Source organism: Rhyacophila brunnea, unplaced genomic scaffold (assembly GCF_057557595.1).
Source record: "Rhyacophila brunnea isolate RB1 unplaced genomic scaffold, BYU_Rbru_1.0 scaffold_3, whole genome shotgun sequence".
Classification (NCBI taxonomy): Eukaryota; Metazoa; Arthropoda; class Insecta; order Trichoptera; family Rhyacophilidae; genus Rhyacophila; species Rhyacophila brunnea.
In genome coordinates this window covers 27,667,881-27,683,638 of record NW_028232965.1, presented here as the reverse complement: position 1 = coordinate 27,683,638, position 15,758 = coordinate 27,667,881, and the positions used below count along the sequence as shown (strand labels likewise).

The 15,758-nt window shown below is 28.4% G+C and overlaps 1 protein-coding gene across 1 annotated transcript; it reads left to right on the top strand.

Moving 5' to 3' along the window:
* Window positions 1-8,682: 8,682 nt before the first annotated feature.
* LOC147068141 (endocuticle structural glycoprotein ABD-4-like) lies at window positions 8,683-15,545 on the top strand. Its single transcript, XM_085952602.1, has 4 exons — window positions 8,683-8,688; window positions 10,121-10,236; window positions 10,494-10,662; window positions 15,405-15,545. The coding sequence occupies exons 1-4, from the start codon at window positions 8,683-8,685 to the stop codon at window positions 15,543-15,545; spliced, it is 432 nt and encodes a 143-aa protein (XP_085808728.1).
* Window positions 15,546-15,758: the final 213 nt, after the last annotated feature.

The window sequence follows — 15,758 nt, the reverse complement described above, 5'->3', positions numbered from 1 at the left end:
TAACCAATTACGTAGGTACGAAAGTCGAGGGCCGCCTGTACTATACATTGTGTGTTATTTTAATTGTACAATGTATTTCCACCAAGAATTACACCATAAAATAAATTAATAAAATGTATGCTGAAAGTAAAAATCAATCAAATCTTACGTTTACCCATATTTTTTTAATATAATATATTACAATTATTACATAATCATCACATAATTAAGTAATAATCAGTCAATGTACCTATTTTGAATGGAGGTTGCTAATTATATAACATTTTCTATTTAGTTACCTACCTATATTTCTTAATTTGAGCTTTAACCATACAGAAATGTAGTATAAAGTTAAAAAAATCACATAATATCTTTTTTATATATAAATAATGTTTTCATTATTTATAATAAACTTCTGATCGATTATACATCGGGTTTCTAGAACTGAAAACAAGCAACTGAAAACATCATTAAGTGATCTTCTACAGTTTTTTTTTTATATAATTGGTTTGGTATAAAACCAAATATTTTGGTAATAAATATACACACATATACTTAGTATAATATTTTTATCACGTACCTATGGGAAAACGTCAATTTGGAGGGGAAACGGATAAATAAATGAAAACTTTAAAAGTAAGTGTTACATTTACGAAGGTTCAAAGTTTGTTATATGTAACTGATAAAGAAAATCCTAATCAGATACATAGTCGGTACAACAATAGTAATTTCAGTTTTATTAAGAGTTTATTTATTTTTAACGCATCCGTCTTTGAATCCGGATCCCAAGTATACTATAACAAACCTTGAAAATGTTGTGTTGAAAGGTTAAACCAATGCATATCGATCTGAAATTTCTCAGGAAGGATCAAATTTGATTGATTAATCATTATTGGAATATTATTTCAGCCATAAAAATTCTGTAGATCGCTTTTGATTTATTGCCTTATGTACTTTTTTTCAATATATTGTTCGAGACGTTTCCTTTATGAAAAAAAGAACACAATGAATATTTAGTACATATAATATGTTAATATCTTTATAATATTTCGTCGAGTATCATATTACTTTTAATTGTAATTGATTTGTATTATAAATTATAATATTGGTAGATAGATGATGGGTATATAATATTTTCTTCTGATATTTGAGAATTTTAAATTTTTATATTAGTATACTTACTAATTTGTTTTTCAGCCATTATAAAATCAATACATATTTTAAATATTTAAATATTTTGTGAGGTTTTTAGGCAGCCATGCCTAGTTTAATAAATTTAATGAGCACATTACAGTTTTACATTCAAAATAAGGATACTAAACATCTACCTTCCAAAGTTAGAATCTAAATAGGTTGATTATTTGTTAAATTTAAAAATTCAATAAACAAATATAAATAGAACGAGCAGTTGCTATGGCAATTTATTTAGCTCCATATTTCCATAAGTGTTTCAATCAATTATTCAATGGTTGATTTAAATTCTAAATTGAAAGAATGCCTACTTTTTAATATTGCTTTGTATGCATACCTATTGATTCCGAATACAGATAAACAAAATTTATCTTAATGTTAATCTGCAACATATTCCGAACGTCCCGCAATTTATTACGTTACATCGTTATTATTTCTAAACTATTTTAATATATTTTATATTGTCATAAAAATTTGTATTTAAAAAAAATGCATTATGTATTTTTATAAATCTATATTTTACTGACGAGAAGCTTACGTGCAATGTAAATTAAATTATATTTTGTATTTAATTATTACATTATTCAAAGTATAATAATACAACTGGTTTCTTGTGACAATCTAAATGTTATACCTTATCTTATAATAGTATCTCGTATTATGTTCTTAATGTTTATAAAGATACTATCTTGTTTTTGCTAGCTCTTTCTTTTTATCTCCACCATAACATCGGATGGAGCCCTTACGTGATTTAATGGTCGAATGTGAAAAAATTCTCTGATAATTGCAAGTTATTAACATGCGATCTACAATAATAATATATAATCAGACTTTAACGATGTCTTTGTTTTCGTGGACCATTGTGTGTCCATTTGAGGATTCCATCCTGACTATATGAGGATAGAGTAATGAGTATAACAATAGAATCATAATGAGACTCAAAAGTGGAAGCATCTTTCGATAGTTTTTTCGATACCTAATGAACAACAACATGCATATTCAGTATTATAAAATAAAAATTTTAAAAGGACCTTCTTGATACATATTCTAGTCTACTTCCTTTAACTTTAATTAATAGTTGCTATTTTTCATGTTTCTTTTTTAACTGCGCGTTTTGCTTAGTAGATAATATGCTTACTAACATTTATAAAGTATATTCTTGTAAATTATTATATATTTTTAAATTATTAAATTTATAGGTGATTAAAATACTTTTTTTAATTACGTTTTTTAATAATTCTATTTTGCAGGGAGGTAGAATGTTGAAGTTCTATAACTGATACTACTAAAAACAAATGAGTAATTATTATCTGTATAAATACATTTTGATTTATGTTTTATTCAATGTAAAGGAGATTTCTAATTCCAACATTACTAAAGTGTATTGATTGCCTTTTGTTATTTTTGCTGGACACGATTAAAAAAAACAAAAATCGACCCATTTTGTTTTTTGATTTTTTTTTTAAATTTTCTTAAGATAAAGCGCTTTAATTCAAACCATCAACAATCAAAATTAGTTTAGTGATTTAGTAGAATCCTATGAAGCGTACGGAATTCTATATAGATTTGTATCGCGCGATTTATTTATATAAAAATATATGATTCTTGTACGCAATATTGCCATTACAAAGAATGCAGTATTGTCTGCCTCTTTATCATTCTAAATATATAAAATATTTGTAATGTATTGTATTTTATTGTATTTTATTATTCAAAGGTTAAAAATTACATTGAAAACTATCTTGAAAATAGTCTGCAACATTAATTTACAAATGTCAATATCATCATCATCATCAGCCGAGGTCAATCCACTGCTGAATGAAGGCCTCCCCAAGCTTCTTCTAACTCTCTTGGTCCTGTGTCATTCACTGCCACGCATTTCCGCCGAACTTTACCAGTTCGTCAATCCAACGGCTTTTAGGGCGACCCTGTGGCCCTTGGGTACCACTGGATGACGGCGTTTGTCCAGCGGCCGTCCTTTTGGCGAGCAATGTGCCCCGTCCATCTCCATTTCAGCTGTTTGGCAACGTCTATTACATCGCGTACTTCTGTCTGCTTCCTAACCCATTCGTTTCTCTTATGGTCCTTTCGCGTGATGCCCAACATACACCTCTCCATGCCTCGCTGTGCGTTTCTTAGCCTTTGGTCATCTCTCGTGTTGAGGGTCCACGTCTCGCAGCCATACGTGAGCACGGGTAGCACACATTGGTCGAACACCCTACGCGTAAGACAAAATGGTAGGTCATTCTTGAAGATACTATTCAGACGTCCGAAAGCACTCCATCCCAGCTTTGTTCTTCGAGCAATTTCATCGTGCATGCTTTCGTCTATGGACACTTGCTGTACGAGATAGACGTAGCTGCTGACTTGCTCGAGTTGGGTGCCATTAATACAGATAATCGCAGGGTCCGAAAAATAGTTCCTCATCACTTTTGTCTTTGAGACGTTTATCTTTAGACCGACCGTTTGACTGACATCCGCGAGTTCTTGCATTCTACCTTGGAGGTCTTGCGGGTCTTGTGAAAGTATAACAATATCATCTGGAAAGCGCAGGTGACTGAGGTGCTCCCCATTAATTGGAACACCTTTTTCCTCCCAATCAATTTTCCTAAATAAGTCCTCAAGAGTAGCGGTGAATAGTTTAGGTGAAATGGTATCACCTTGCCGGACACCTTTGGTAATGAGGAATTTACACGACCGTTTATGGAGTTTCACGCATGCTGTGGCATTACTGTATATACTGTTCAATATGTTTATGTAGCGTCTGGAAATTCCTTGGTTGCTAAGGGCGTCTATAATAGAAGATTTTTTTATTGAATCAAATGCCTTCTCATAATCAATGAAACCAAAGTATAGTGGCAGTCTGTATTCTTGATACCGTTCTTTAACTTCTTTGACGACGTGGATGTTGTCCATCGTGCTATAGCCTTATAGCATTATATATGTCAATATATAATCACATTATGAAGTGCGTATGAAATATTTTTCAATTTCATATAATATGTAGGATTTGAATGTGCTATTTATTGATGATTGTTTATGTAATCGACATTGCAAATGTTTGTCTAGCAATTAATATAAATTTAATCCTAACGCCATATCGAAAGAAACAAACGAATCATCATCATTTTATAGACTTGATAATAAATCAAACGCCTCGCCCATGAGACATTATACTTTCTTCATAGTAAATCTTGCACAGGTAAAGACCGCAAATTATTAAATGCATACTTTAACCTCGCTAGCTGCGTTTACATATGAACCAGTGACTTATAATCAAGTCAATTAGACAATAATGCACCAATTTTACTAATACTTTCTATTATTAATCATTTAACTTTTGTATAGGAGTGTAGATAGTAAACATATTCAGAACTACACTAAAAAATTAGAAAGTCATTACAGGGCTCGAAATGGATCGGAACGGTTCCGGTTCGTAACGTCCCCAAAATTATCGCTCCGTCTCGTGGAAATATTAATTTGACCATCTGAGCGACATATGCCATATAATAAAAAAAATCTAACACACTTATTTTTTAAAATACATATACAATTAGATAATAATGTTAGGTAATATTTTCGTAAAATTATCGACCGCTCCGGTTCGTAAAATTTTACATTTCGAGCGCTGAAGTCATACCAATACACATGTTAATTTAATTTAGAGACAAAACAACATTTAACATAACAACAACTGAAGGCCTCGAGTGGATTGGATTGGTAATTACCGTCCCGAATTTTTTTCTGGTTATTTGGGCCAAAATTTAACAATAATTAAAATATACAGGTACCTAGGTATATTCATTCAAATGAATATTAATGAATATATTATCAAAAATGTAACTATTGGGAGGTTGACGAAACATAGCAAGATCAATAAATTACTGTGATAGGATATTTGGCATCAAAACATTCATTGGTCTGTTACCATACAATCATGTACATTGCTTTGTCACATACATAAGCAAAACTTAAATAAAATATGTATTCAACTATCTTTTCCTTTTGTACCACATATATTTTTTTTTTCAATTTTGTATTATGCATTGACTAAAAAAATACTTAAATTAAAAACTACAGATAGTTTGTTTAGTGTAAATGTAACCTTGCCTGCATATACTGTCCAAAAGTTATTGTCTTTTACGGTGTTTGTGCACGATGAAACAATCTCATGTAACAGTTCCCATCGCAATAAACTGCATGGAGAGGTACTTACTATAGGTGCATTCTGCATTTATTCAAACTTTAAGAGTGCAACTTGCAATGCAATCAACTTCCTACTTTAAAAATGCTTCATAACATTTTTATTACATGAAATCATACCGCACTATTTATGTGGCGTTGAATTTTTTTTTGTAAATATTTATCGTTAAGTAGAAATATTAACATAAAAACTCTGTCATGTTTCGTATCAAGTGAAAACTTGTTTTTGTAATAAATTTATTATTTGACATTTTTATACTCTAATGGCTCTAATTACCAACTTTTGTCATCGGTCATAGGTTGCTGAGGTTAATTTCAATAATAATCAATATTATACAATAAAAAAATTTGTTTAATGCTAAAATAAGTATACAAAAATCAATCACGATGTTGACACTTTAATTCTTAAATTATGTAAAAAACGAAAAATTAGCATCGCAGACCAAGTAGACCAAGGTGGGCAAAATTAGACATAATATATATTTTAAACTATTAAAAAACAATCTGTATTATAATACCAAAAAACAGCTTATTCAGATTAAAATTTAAATGATGGCTCTTCCCAATTAAATTTATAATAAAATTCTATGCTTATAATATAACCACGTAAGTAGCTACGTAGAACTTCAGAATTATTTTTCTTAATTGATAGCTATTTCAGTTGTCAGATCATTATCAAGAGCATAAAAATAAATGAGTTGTCCTTGTTTCAGAAGTTTACTCACCATATAAAACTATAAAATTGTTTGCTGTTTTCTTTGCCTAAATAGGCGGAAGAGTGTGTGTACTTTATCAATAGTTATACCAAAATTGTAAGAATTCGGGGGTAGTTTAATGCTACTAAAGACCTTCTTCTTCTTCTTTGGCCATATCCGCCCCTTAATTGGAGAATATGGACACCACGCGGCGCCTCCAAGAATCCCTGTCGCTCGCCAGTCTTCTTGCTTCGTTCCAGGTTAAACCAGCATCCCGTAGCTCCGCCGTATACACTCTGTAGATTGTATTTAGCGGCCTTCCAGGACGCCGAAATCCGGTCGGCTTGAAGAACAGGCAAGCTAGGTTGAAGTTCTCTTCTGGCATCCACAGCACGTGGCCGAGCTAAGTCCAACGTCGCCTCTTCATTTTCAGCGTGATGAGAGGCTACTTGGCTTGACCACCACCGACAAAATACAAAGGATTCAATTTAATAAATTTTATATTTAAACAATCAATATATTTTAAAATCTGGTTTCGATATGGTATACGTATAAATAAAAAGTGTTTCAAGTTATACATATTTTCACTGTAAAGAAAAGGTTTGTTAATAAAAAAAAAGATAAATTTCACCGGTATATCAAAGAACATTGAACACTAAATGATAAAAATAACTAAAGTTTAATTCTTGGTTGTTTGTTATAAAGTATTATAGATAGAGCATGCCTAAATTAAGTTAATAAAAGTATAAGACAGCCATGACTGTGGGATAAAGTGTATTCTGTAATACCTTTAAACAGAGGTTAAAGTTGACTGCCTAAATAAATGAATCGATGCGAAAATTTAAGATGAACGTTTGGTACTTGCTGTCTTAGAAAAATAAATCAATAATTTATCGTTAGCGTTTCCTTATCCTTACACTTTGGCACAGATTACTATTTTGGCACCTTTTTCGTACACGAATAATAAGTAATTTATTATTTTTAATGACCTTTTAAAAATCCTGCATATTATGCAGATATTTGTATACATCCATATTATGTTAGTATATCACCCACACATTTCATTATAATTATTATTATTATTGAATGATATTTAACATTTTCTCTAGTCTTCTCCGACTTTTTTATATTAATGTTTCACATTATGTTAAAAAAGTGGTTTGAATTTAAAGACGTTAATTATTAATAAATCCATGTAATTTTTTATTGGATATTTACATATTTAAAATAGATTAACGACTATATGTGATGCAAAATGCATTGCATTAATAAAACGTATTTGATATTTAACAATTTAAAAAAAATAGCATAATAAATACTCAATGAAAATTATTTTTGTATAATAAAGATTGAGTATAATAAAACTTATAATGGAGACATTTACGTATTCATGAGAACAGTATTATTTTTATCGTATAGCACCTTTTTATAATAATTAGTTTCTCATAAAAATATTTTAAAAGAATTTCAATTATCACACTCCAAGGCAGCGTTTACCTTACGCAAGCAACATTCAATTGTGTTGTGTTTTTGTTCAATAAATTCATTTTTTTATATGAACAGCTAAACATGACTTTAGTTAGCGTTTAATCTGTTTAGTTGTATACAAACAAATTTATCATCGTTTTATAAATACCACGATGCTATTTTAATTTCGTTATTTCTACAAAAAAATATATGAGGTGGTATTTAAAAACTGAATTGTTCCGTGAAGTTGTTTTCAACTATTTCGTTAGATTTATAAATTAATTGAGACTTACCACAATAATTATTAAGCATTGTCATACCTAACATGATATTATTAAACTGTCTCATAATCATTTATACAAGCTATTATTATTCTTCGTATTAAAATGAAGTTTCTTACAACTAAATAACCAACTAAGTAATTAAACCATAAATCTTTTTTACCAAAACCGCTGTAGAAATACAAGAAATACTGTTAAATATACTCAAAATAATAAAATATATCAGAAGTTTAATGTTTTTATCATAATGAAACAAAAAATAGAGCAATCATAAAAAATCTCTATAATTTGTGGTACATACTTGTAAATAATCAAATTAAACAACTTACCTTAAAGTAAGCAAATTAAAACATTTGCAGAATTTAAGATTTTTTATTCCGTTAATTAAGATTAAGACTAACGGCTTTATTGTTCTAAAAATATCGGACTTTTGTTAATTGGATGATTATACTCAAATAAGTCTGACAGATATGATGGTAAGTACAAGATCTGTAGGTACCTAACATTATTCCGGAAAAATTAGACAGTGAGGTAGGTATAGTATGAATTTAAGAATTAAGGTGTTATAAATAAATAAGAATCTACATTTAATATTTAATCTTAGTCTAATACAATGAATAGATAAAATATAATTAATACGTTGACAGTCAAAATTATTAGTATGTACTTACTAATCATGTTATTACAAATCTTCAAATGGGAAGACATATTATTATTAGACTTATGCCCTATGGAAACAATATCAATCATCACAAATTCAATAACCACGTATATTAAGTTAAGAGTTTAATATTGTAAGATAATGTGTATATGGCGTATGCGCCAATCATAATAATTGTGCAAAAACATGAAGTTTATCATCTACGATGCAGGTAGTTCACCATCCATAACGCACGCAAAGCCCTTGGCGGTTGTTGGGCCCAATCTCTTAACACCATGTATTTATATTCATTCATGCCTAGGTCATCATCATTATCAACACACCATCAGTCATTGTCAATCCATACATGTCATCTGTCAGTCAAAGACAATCTTATGGACTTAACTTTTTCGAATAATATCACAGTGACAGGTAATTCTTTCGTCAGATTTTCTATAAATTCACTGATTTGTATTATATATTATATAAAAGAGAAAATAAAAATGTAGGTAAGTAATTGCTTGACATTAATTTATTTGTTTAATAAGGATATATCATATTTACATCATAGTGGATCACATATCATTATGTTACTTTTATATTATGACGTACTATGCTGGTTGTATAATTTAATCTTTAGAAGTTTTATAGCATTAAATATTTAATTCTCTCCATAAACTATATAACTAAAGTACTTTCATATTAATCAGTTGTTACTCTTAGCATAGTATACTAATAAATTATCTATAATATGAACTATTACATTTATCAATACTTGGAAGTTCAGCTTTTACCCACAGTTTAAAATGTCCAAATGATTGATAATGATATTTTTTAAACTATGTTAAAAATAAATTAGCAAAAATAGTACAATATAAATAAAATAATTACGAGTAGGTACGTACAATAGTTGTGTTGTTATTTATTTAACTATTATTATATCCTCCACTCTGTGGAGAGCCTATAAATTTTAACTTTTTGTTATATTTACTTTTGAACGTTTAATACATGTAAGTACATGAAAAATGATATATACAAATATATTATAAAAAATAAAAGAGTTTTTGTAAAGAAAATCTTGCACGATTTTGAACGGTTAAACTTTTCCATAGTTCAAACAAAACTCTACTTGGTTACCTCTCTCTGCCAAGATAATGTGAACAATTTTGTACACATACGATATGAATCTAATGTCAAACGATTATAAAATTGGTGGGGGGTACATAGAGAACAGGAGATCAAAGGGTTTTGGTGGTAGTATAAATACATTTAGATAAGACAAAATGTACAGATAATTGTGCACTCAGTATTTACTTGGTGCTGCATCTATTCTAACATCCATTATTATTTACTCTAATATAAACAAAGAAAATAGTAATTACATATTGTGCAATAGTGTCTTATTGTTGTCTTTTAATCAGATAAACAGTGTATAAAAATGCGCGTGGTGTGTACATAGGTTATTTTTATAAGTATAGTTAATTGTAGTAAACAGATAGTTATTAAAACTAATTCTGCAATATATATAAATATATTTTTAGATTATTTATGCATTATGATATAAATAATTGTGTTTATAATAAGTTTAATCGTGTTTGTTTATGTAGTATTTAAATGTGAAATGTTAAAAATAATATGTCGGTACTATTTTGTTTTGATTACAGCTAGCTCTATTAGTGATTGCCGTGGTTTTTGTAGCAAGAGCACAAAAACAAGATCAGATTCCCATTTTGAAATATGATAATGAAGGAGTCAATGCCGACGGTAGTTACAAATGGTCGTAAGTAGTCATGTATTGTATTTTATTATATTATATACAACACGAAACATTCAGAACAGTTAAATTGTAGACTAATCTTTATATATGTCATTATAATACACCCACCTATTAGTAATAGTTTATTAAATTTAATTATCTGAAATACAAGCCTAATCATTTGATTTTGCTTATGCACGTTTGCGATTTTTTGTTAGTTTAGTTTGTATTATTGTATTTAAGATACTTACTCCAACTTATTTATTTTGTATAATTTTTAGATATGAAACTGGCAATGAGATAACAGCTGAAGAATCAGGATATTTAAAAAATCCAGAGAAAGGAGATGATGCAGCACAGGTGGCTCAAGGACAATACTCTTACACTGCTCCCGATGGAACCAGGATCGCTTTAACATACATCGCTGATGAAAATGGTTTCCAACCACAGGTAATTGATATTATTATAAAATACTCGATATTCTTTTCAATTTATTAGATCTTTCAACATTGTATGTGATTTTTACGTTAATAGCTAATGAATGTTTTCTTTCTCTTTGTTGGCTTGTTGATTTACTCTCTCGGTTGAAGTTTATATAGCATTTTAATGGATACAATTAGTATATCGTGTCATTTAAATTACTAACTTATGTTGATACGTTGATAATATAAATCATTTAATATACGGAGGATATTTTTATATGTAGATAAATGGTAATAAATACTAATTTAAACTAAGAACTCAATGCAATACACATTTCAGTTATAAATTTAAAAAAAAACTTTAATAATCTATGTCTTCAACAAATAATTTATAATATTTAAGAATGTACCTAACATTCTTTATCCAAAATACATAATTTGAAAATACTTGAAAAGCATATATATTAGAAGAAATCTTTAAATAATATAGTACCAGGCGGGGCTTGAACCCGTATCCATTGGATTTCGCCCAATGTGCTTTACCAATTTATTTACCTGCAAATTTAAGTAATAGTAGTGCAATTGAAGCGCTTATCAATTATTATTGGTAGAGCATGCATTTTTTTGAGATGTTTACGAATAAAGTATGTATGTTTAACACTTTTTTAATATTAACTGTCAGTGCAAAATATCGTCATGACCAAACTAAAACGGTTCTGATTTATATTTAATTATATGGATTAAGTCAATAATATTTTGTTATATGAATTAAAAATTAACCGGTTCATGTGTACACAAAACTTTGTCGTAAAATATATAATATTTGACCGATGTAATTCTTCAATTGAAGGAGTACTTAAAAAACGATGAGCTGTTTCATGTGTTGTTTCTTACATGTGTCAAAAACTGCTACGTCATTTATCAAAAACCCATTTATCAAAGCTTAACGTATTTTTTACTAAGTCATGAGCTTTCGAAATAACCCGTCAACTATAAAGTTCAATTCAGATTCATTAAAATACAAGCTCATTCTTGCGTGAATTTTGGACCTTAAATGGTTGCATAAATCAATCACACTTCTTATTTTAATGCACTATCCATACCTTTAACAGTTTCCATACATGACACCCATAATATATAATTTATGTATATTGTATGATGTATGAAGTGAAACAATTTTAGTGATGGTACCTATATTAAATTTAAACAATACCATACTTATACATATTTAAATCCAGAGATATCACGTCTGATACTTTCCGCTAGCTGGGTGAAATTTGTAGGTCACAGTTATTTCAACAAAATGTGGATCTCTGGATCTAGATGTGTAACGTTCCCCAATTTTTTTATCACTATTATGACATCTTGATTGATATTATGCCAAGTCAAACAATAAAAAATTTCACTCAATATTATAATTTGTCTGAAGGTCCAGATTCTACATTTTATATAAAATTTCAATTATTTTTTTTCACTGAATAGTTTTCGCAGTATATACCTACATATAATACTTTTTGGTTGTGGATCGTCCATATATGAGGTCAGTATATAGGAGGAGGAAGGAGTCTTATAATATAATGTCTTGATTTGTGCACCAACAAAACCAACAAAATATACTCATTTCTCAGATAATAAAATATTCTGTGAGAACATTATACTTATACCTATCAATAATTTTCAACGAATTTGTTTTTAACGAATGAGGGTAGATTGAACATACGACTTAATTTAACACAAGATAGTAAAATTATTAAAATCCTCTGATGATTTTATTGTTGGTTTCATTGCAAAACTGATTTTGAATACTTAATTATACATGTATAAGCAATAAATTAAGTTTTTCAGGTTTAAGATTATCACGCCATCTAGTTTTATTATTAATAAATATCATTTAGCAGAACAACGTCAAATGTCAAAAATATTTAAGACATCACTGAACGCTGCGATTTCAAAAGCACATTAAACTCGGTCTGAATGTCAACAAGTAAAAGTTCATGATGCGGCTTCCTACTTAGACTTTGTTGATCTTCTGACCTGCTTGGTCTCTGCAAACTTTGCTAACCATCGCGTGATGAAATCAACGAATAGTTCACACCCAAAGATCACTTTATAAGATAATCCTCAATTCAATTATGAACATAAAATCAATATCGTTTATTTTATAGCCTAAATAAACAGTGCCTTTTTTTGAATTACTGGAGTATATCTAGCTAACATATATATGTATGAGCAGGTATGACTCTTGTTTATTTTTTTTAATCATACTAGGTAGATAATAATCGCGCACACATTCTCAATGAGTCGCCAGTATATATATATATATATATTTTTTTTTTTAATAAGAGTGTATTAAGATAGAGTGTAATAGTTTTTTAAAAGTGCGTATTATTATTATATTGTCATTAGGAGAGGTCGGTGAAGGTCTCCCCTAACTTATTTCACTCTTCTTACTCTCTAGTTTTTTTCTGTCACGTACATCTCCTGTGATTATTTAGTGCCCGTTGGGTACCAGTATATGACTGCATATTTTGTCGTCGAGCGACATATTTAGCCCATTAACATTTCTACAGCTTGGCAACTTCTATCGCATCCTGTATTATATATAAATATATAATATATACATATATATATTGATTTTTAAACCAAATATTATAATCTACACTTATAAGAATAGCGTTATCAGATGAGATATTATTAATTATTCCACGTTAGTTTAATATTAATTTAATTGTAAATTATAAACTAAACTGTTTATATTTAGTGAAATATCCCAATATTCAGTAAAAATTCTTATCATAAAAGCCTAGAAACTTTATTTGGTATGTACGTACAATTTAATTATATTTCATATACATTATATTATATTTCTCACAAATTTGATGTTTCATAAATGTTAAATATAATACATTAAAACTACAGATTAATAAAAAATTTCTTCGACGCCGTCGAGATAACTTATTAAATAACATTTCATGATAAAAAAATGTTATATTAAACTATTGTTTGAGTTTAAATCACAAAATATAAGCATGTAGCATTAATTATTTAATATACAATTTATAACACCTAAGAAATATATTATTTAAAAAATATTGGTACGAGTTTTCACGTGATAATGTATTTATTTGAAAATTGTGTTTAAAATATTATTTCAACAAAGTACTGATTCAATTAATTTTCTTTTCACTTGAGTAATATTCACAAAAATAAGAAAACAATAAAACTGTCATACATTTGAAAATAAACATTGATTATGCATAACATCCTCTCAGTGCTAATTTCATTCGGCTTTACGATATCATCCTTGCGTGGGTAACAGTCTAAAATAGAAATTACATGAATCTATATGGAAATAGGATAATATTTCAATTCATGTCATCTTTGAATTGTCACTATAATACAATTTATGTAATAATATATTTTACTGGTGATTGATATGCTTGTGTTCAAATGTACATATCTCCATAACCGCTTTATCAATAGTTACATAGATACTCTATTTTACATATATTTAAAAAAAAAAAAAGATTTATTATGTGAATAAAATTAATGGATTCATACATATTTTGTATTAAATATATGCATATTTATTAATGTAATCAAATAGTTTTCATATTTCATAAAATATTGTAATTTATTGGTGTTCACTGAGAAATTAAATTTTAGTTTGAATTCAACAACTTGCTTGTATTCTACCGAAATCAATATTCTTTCTTCTTTTACAATTCACTAAAATTCTCATCAATTGAACGAAATGTTTTCCTTAACATGTACCTTAAAAGGGTAGTGCCGCAATCCATAATCTATCAAACAAAAACTTCTGTCGATATCATTATATTCATTTTCGGAAAATCCCATTGATGCGGTTTCGTGATTTTTTTATACATAATAATATGACTTTATTTGAGGTCCATTAAATTTTATAAATCGTCCAAGTTTTTTTTTATTTCATGTTTTTTCTCATTAATTTAATGGTTTTGTATTTTTATCGCCCACTAAATTTCAGATCAACTTTTTGCATTTAATGTTATAATTAAAAATAATCCAATAGCCATCGATTTCGAAATGTTTATGTTTTTGGTATCAGTTACAGATAAATTAAGAAATAATTAATTCTTCCATGCATAACTTTAATTATGTAGATCGTAAAATCAACATTTTGTATAACTATTTTATATCTAATTATTCCAAAAACTTATGGAAAATATTTTTTCCTAGCCAATATAAATCACACGTTTTGAATATTTTACGACGCATTTTTTTGTTTTAACTCAATAAATAATCATTTAAATGATACACTTGTTACAATAAGCATTCCTAAATGGTAATAGCTTGTAATTTTATTGTTGGCTGACCTTTATTGTAAAAAAAGTCCATAGACGCTTAGTTGCAGAGATGTTCCGTGTTATTATTGATCTCCTTGACCTTTACGCGTATCTTCGTCGTAAAATATAGTCCATTGTATATTTTTAAATTTTTTAAAACCTAGTTTATCCATGTTATGAATTTAGTTCATGTCTTTTTTATAATCCAAATATATTGCTTGTACGCCTTTTAGCGTAATAATAAAAATAAGTTGCCTTTATGCAACTGAAAACAGAGTTGTTAAACCATAAATCAATCGTTATTATTCTTAGACAGAAAATATTAATTCAAAATACTACAAGCAATAAATGTAAATGAATATCGCCAATTTTATTGTATTATGTAACATAGGGAGTGGAAGATTTGTTTATTCTATTTTATCTATATATTTTCATTTTATTTTAGGGAGCACATTTACCAACACCTCCTCCAATTCCACCAGCGATTCAAAAAGCTTTGGAGTATTTAAAGACTTTACCACCAAATCCAGAAGACCAAGGAGAAAACTACAGACCACAAAATAATCAACCACGTGGAAGGTTTTAAATCGATGAACTTTCATGAAACTCTGAAATAAAATATAAATGACATCTCCGCTAACTCCCTACTTATTGTATGTCAAATATATATCAATACAATCTACTTATAAATATATATTTTTTATTATTTAATTTGAACTGTAAATTCTGTAATTATTATTGGTTTTTATATTTTTATATTTCACTTTTTTAACTTCTTGCACTTTTCTTTATATATATA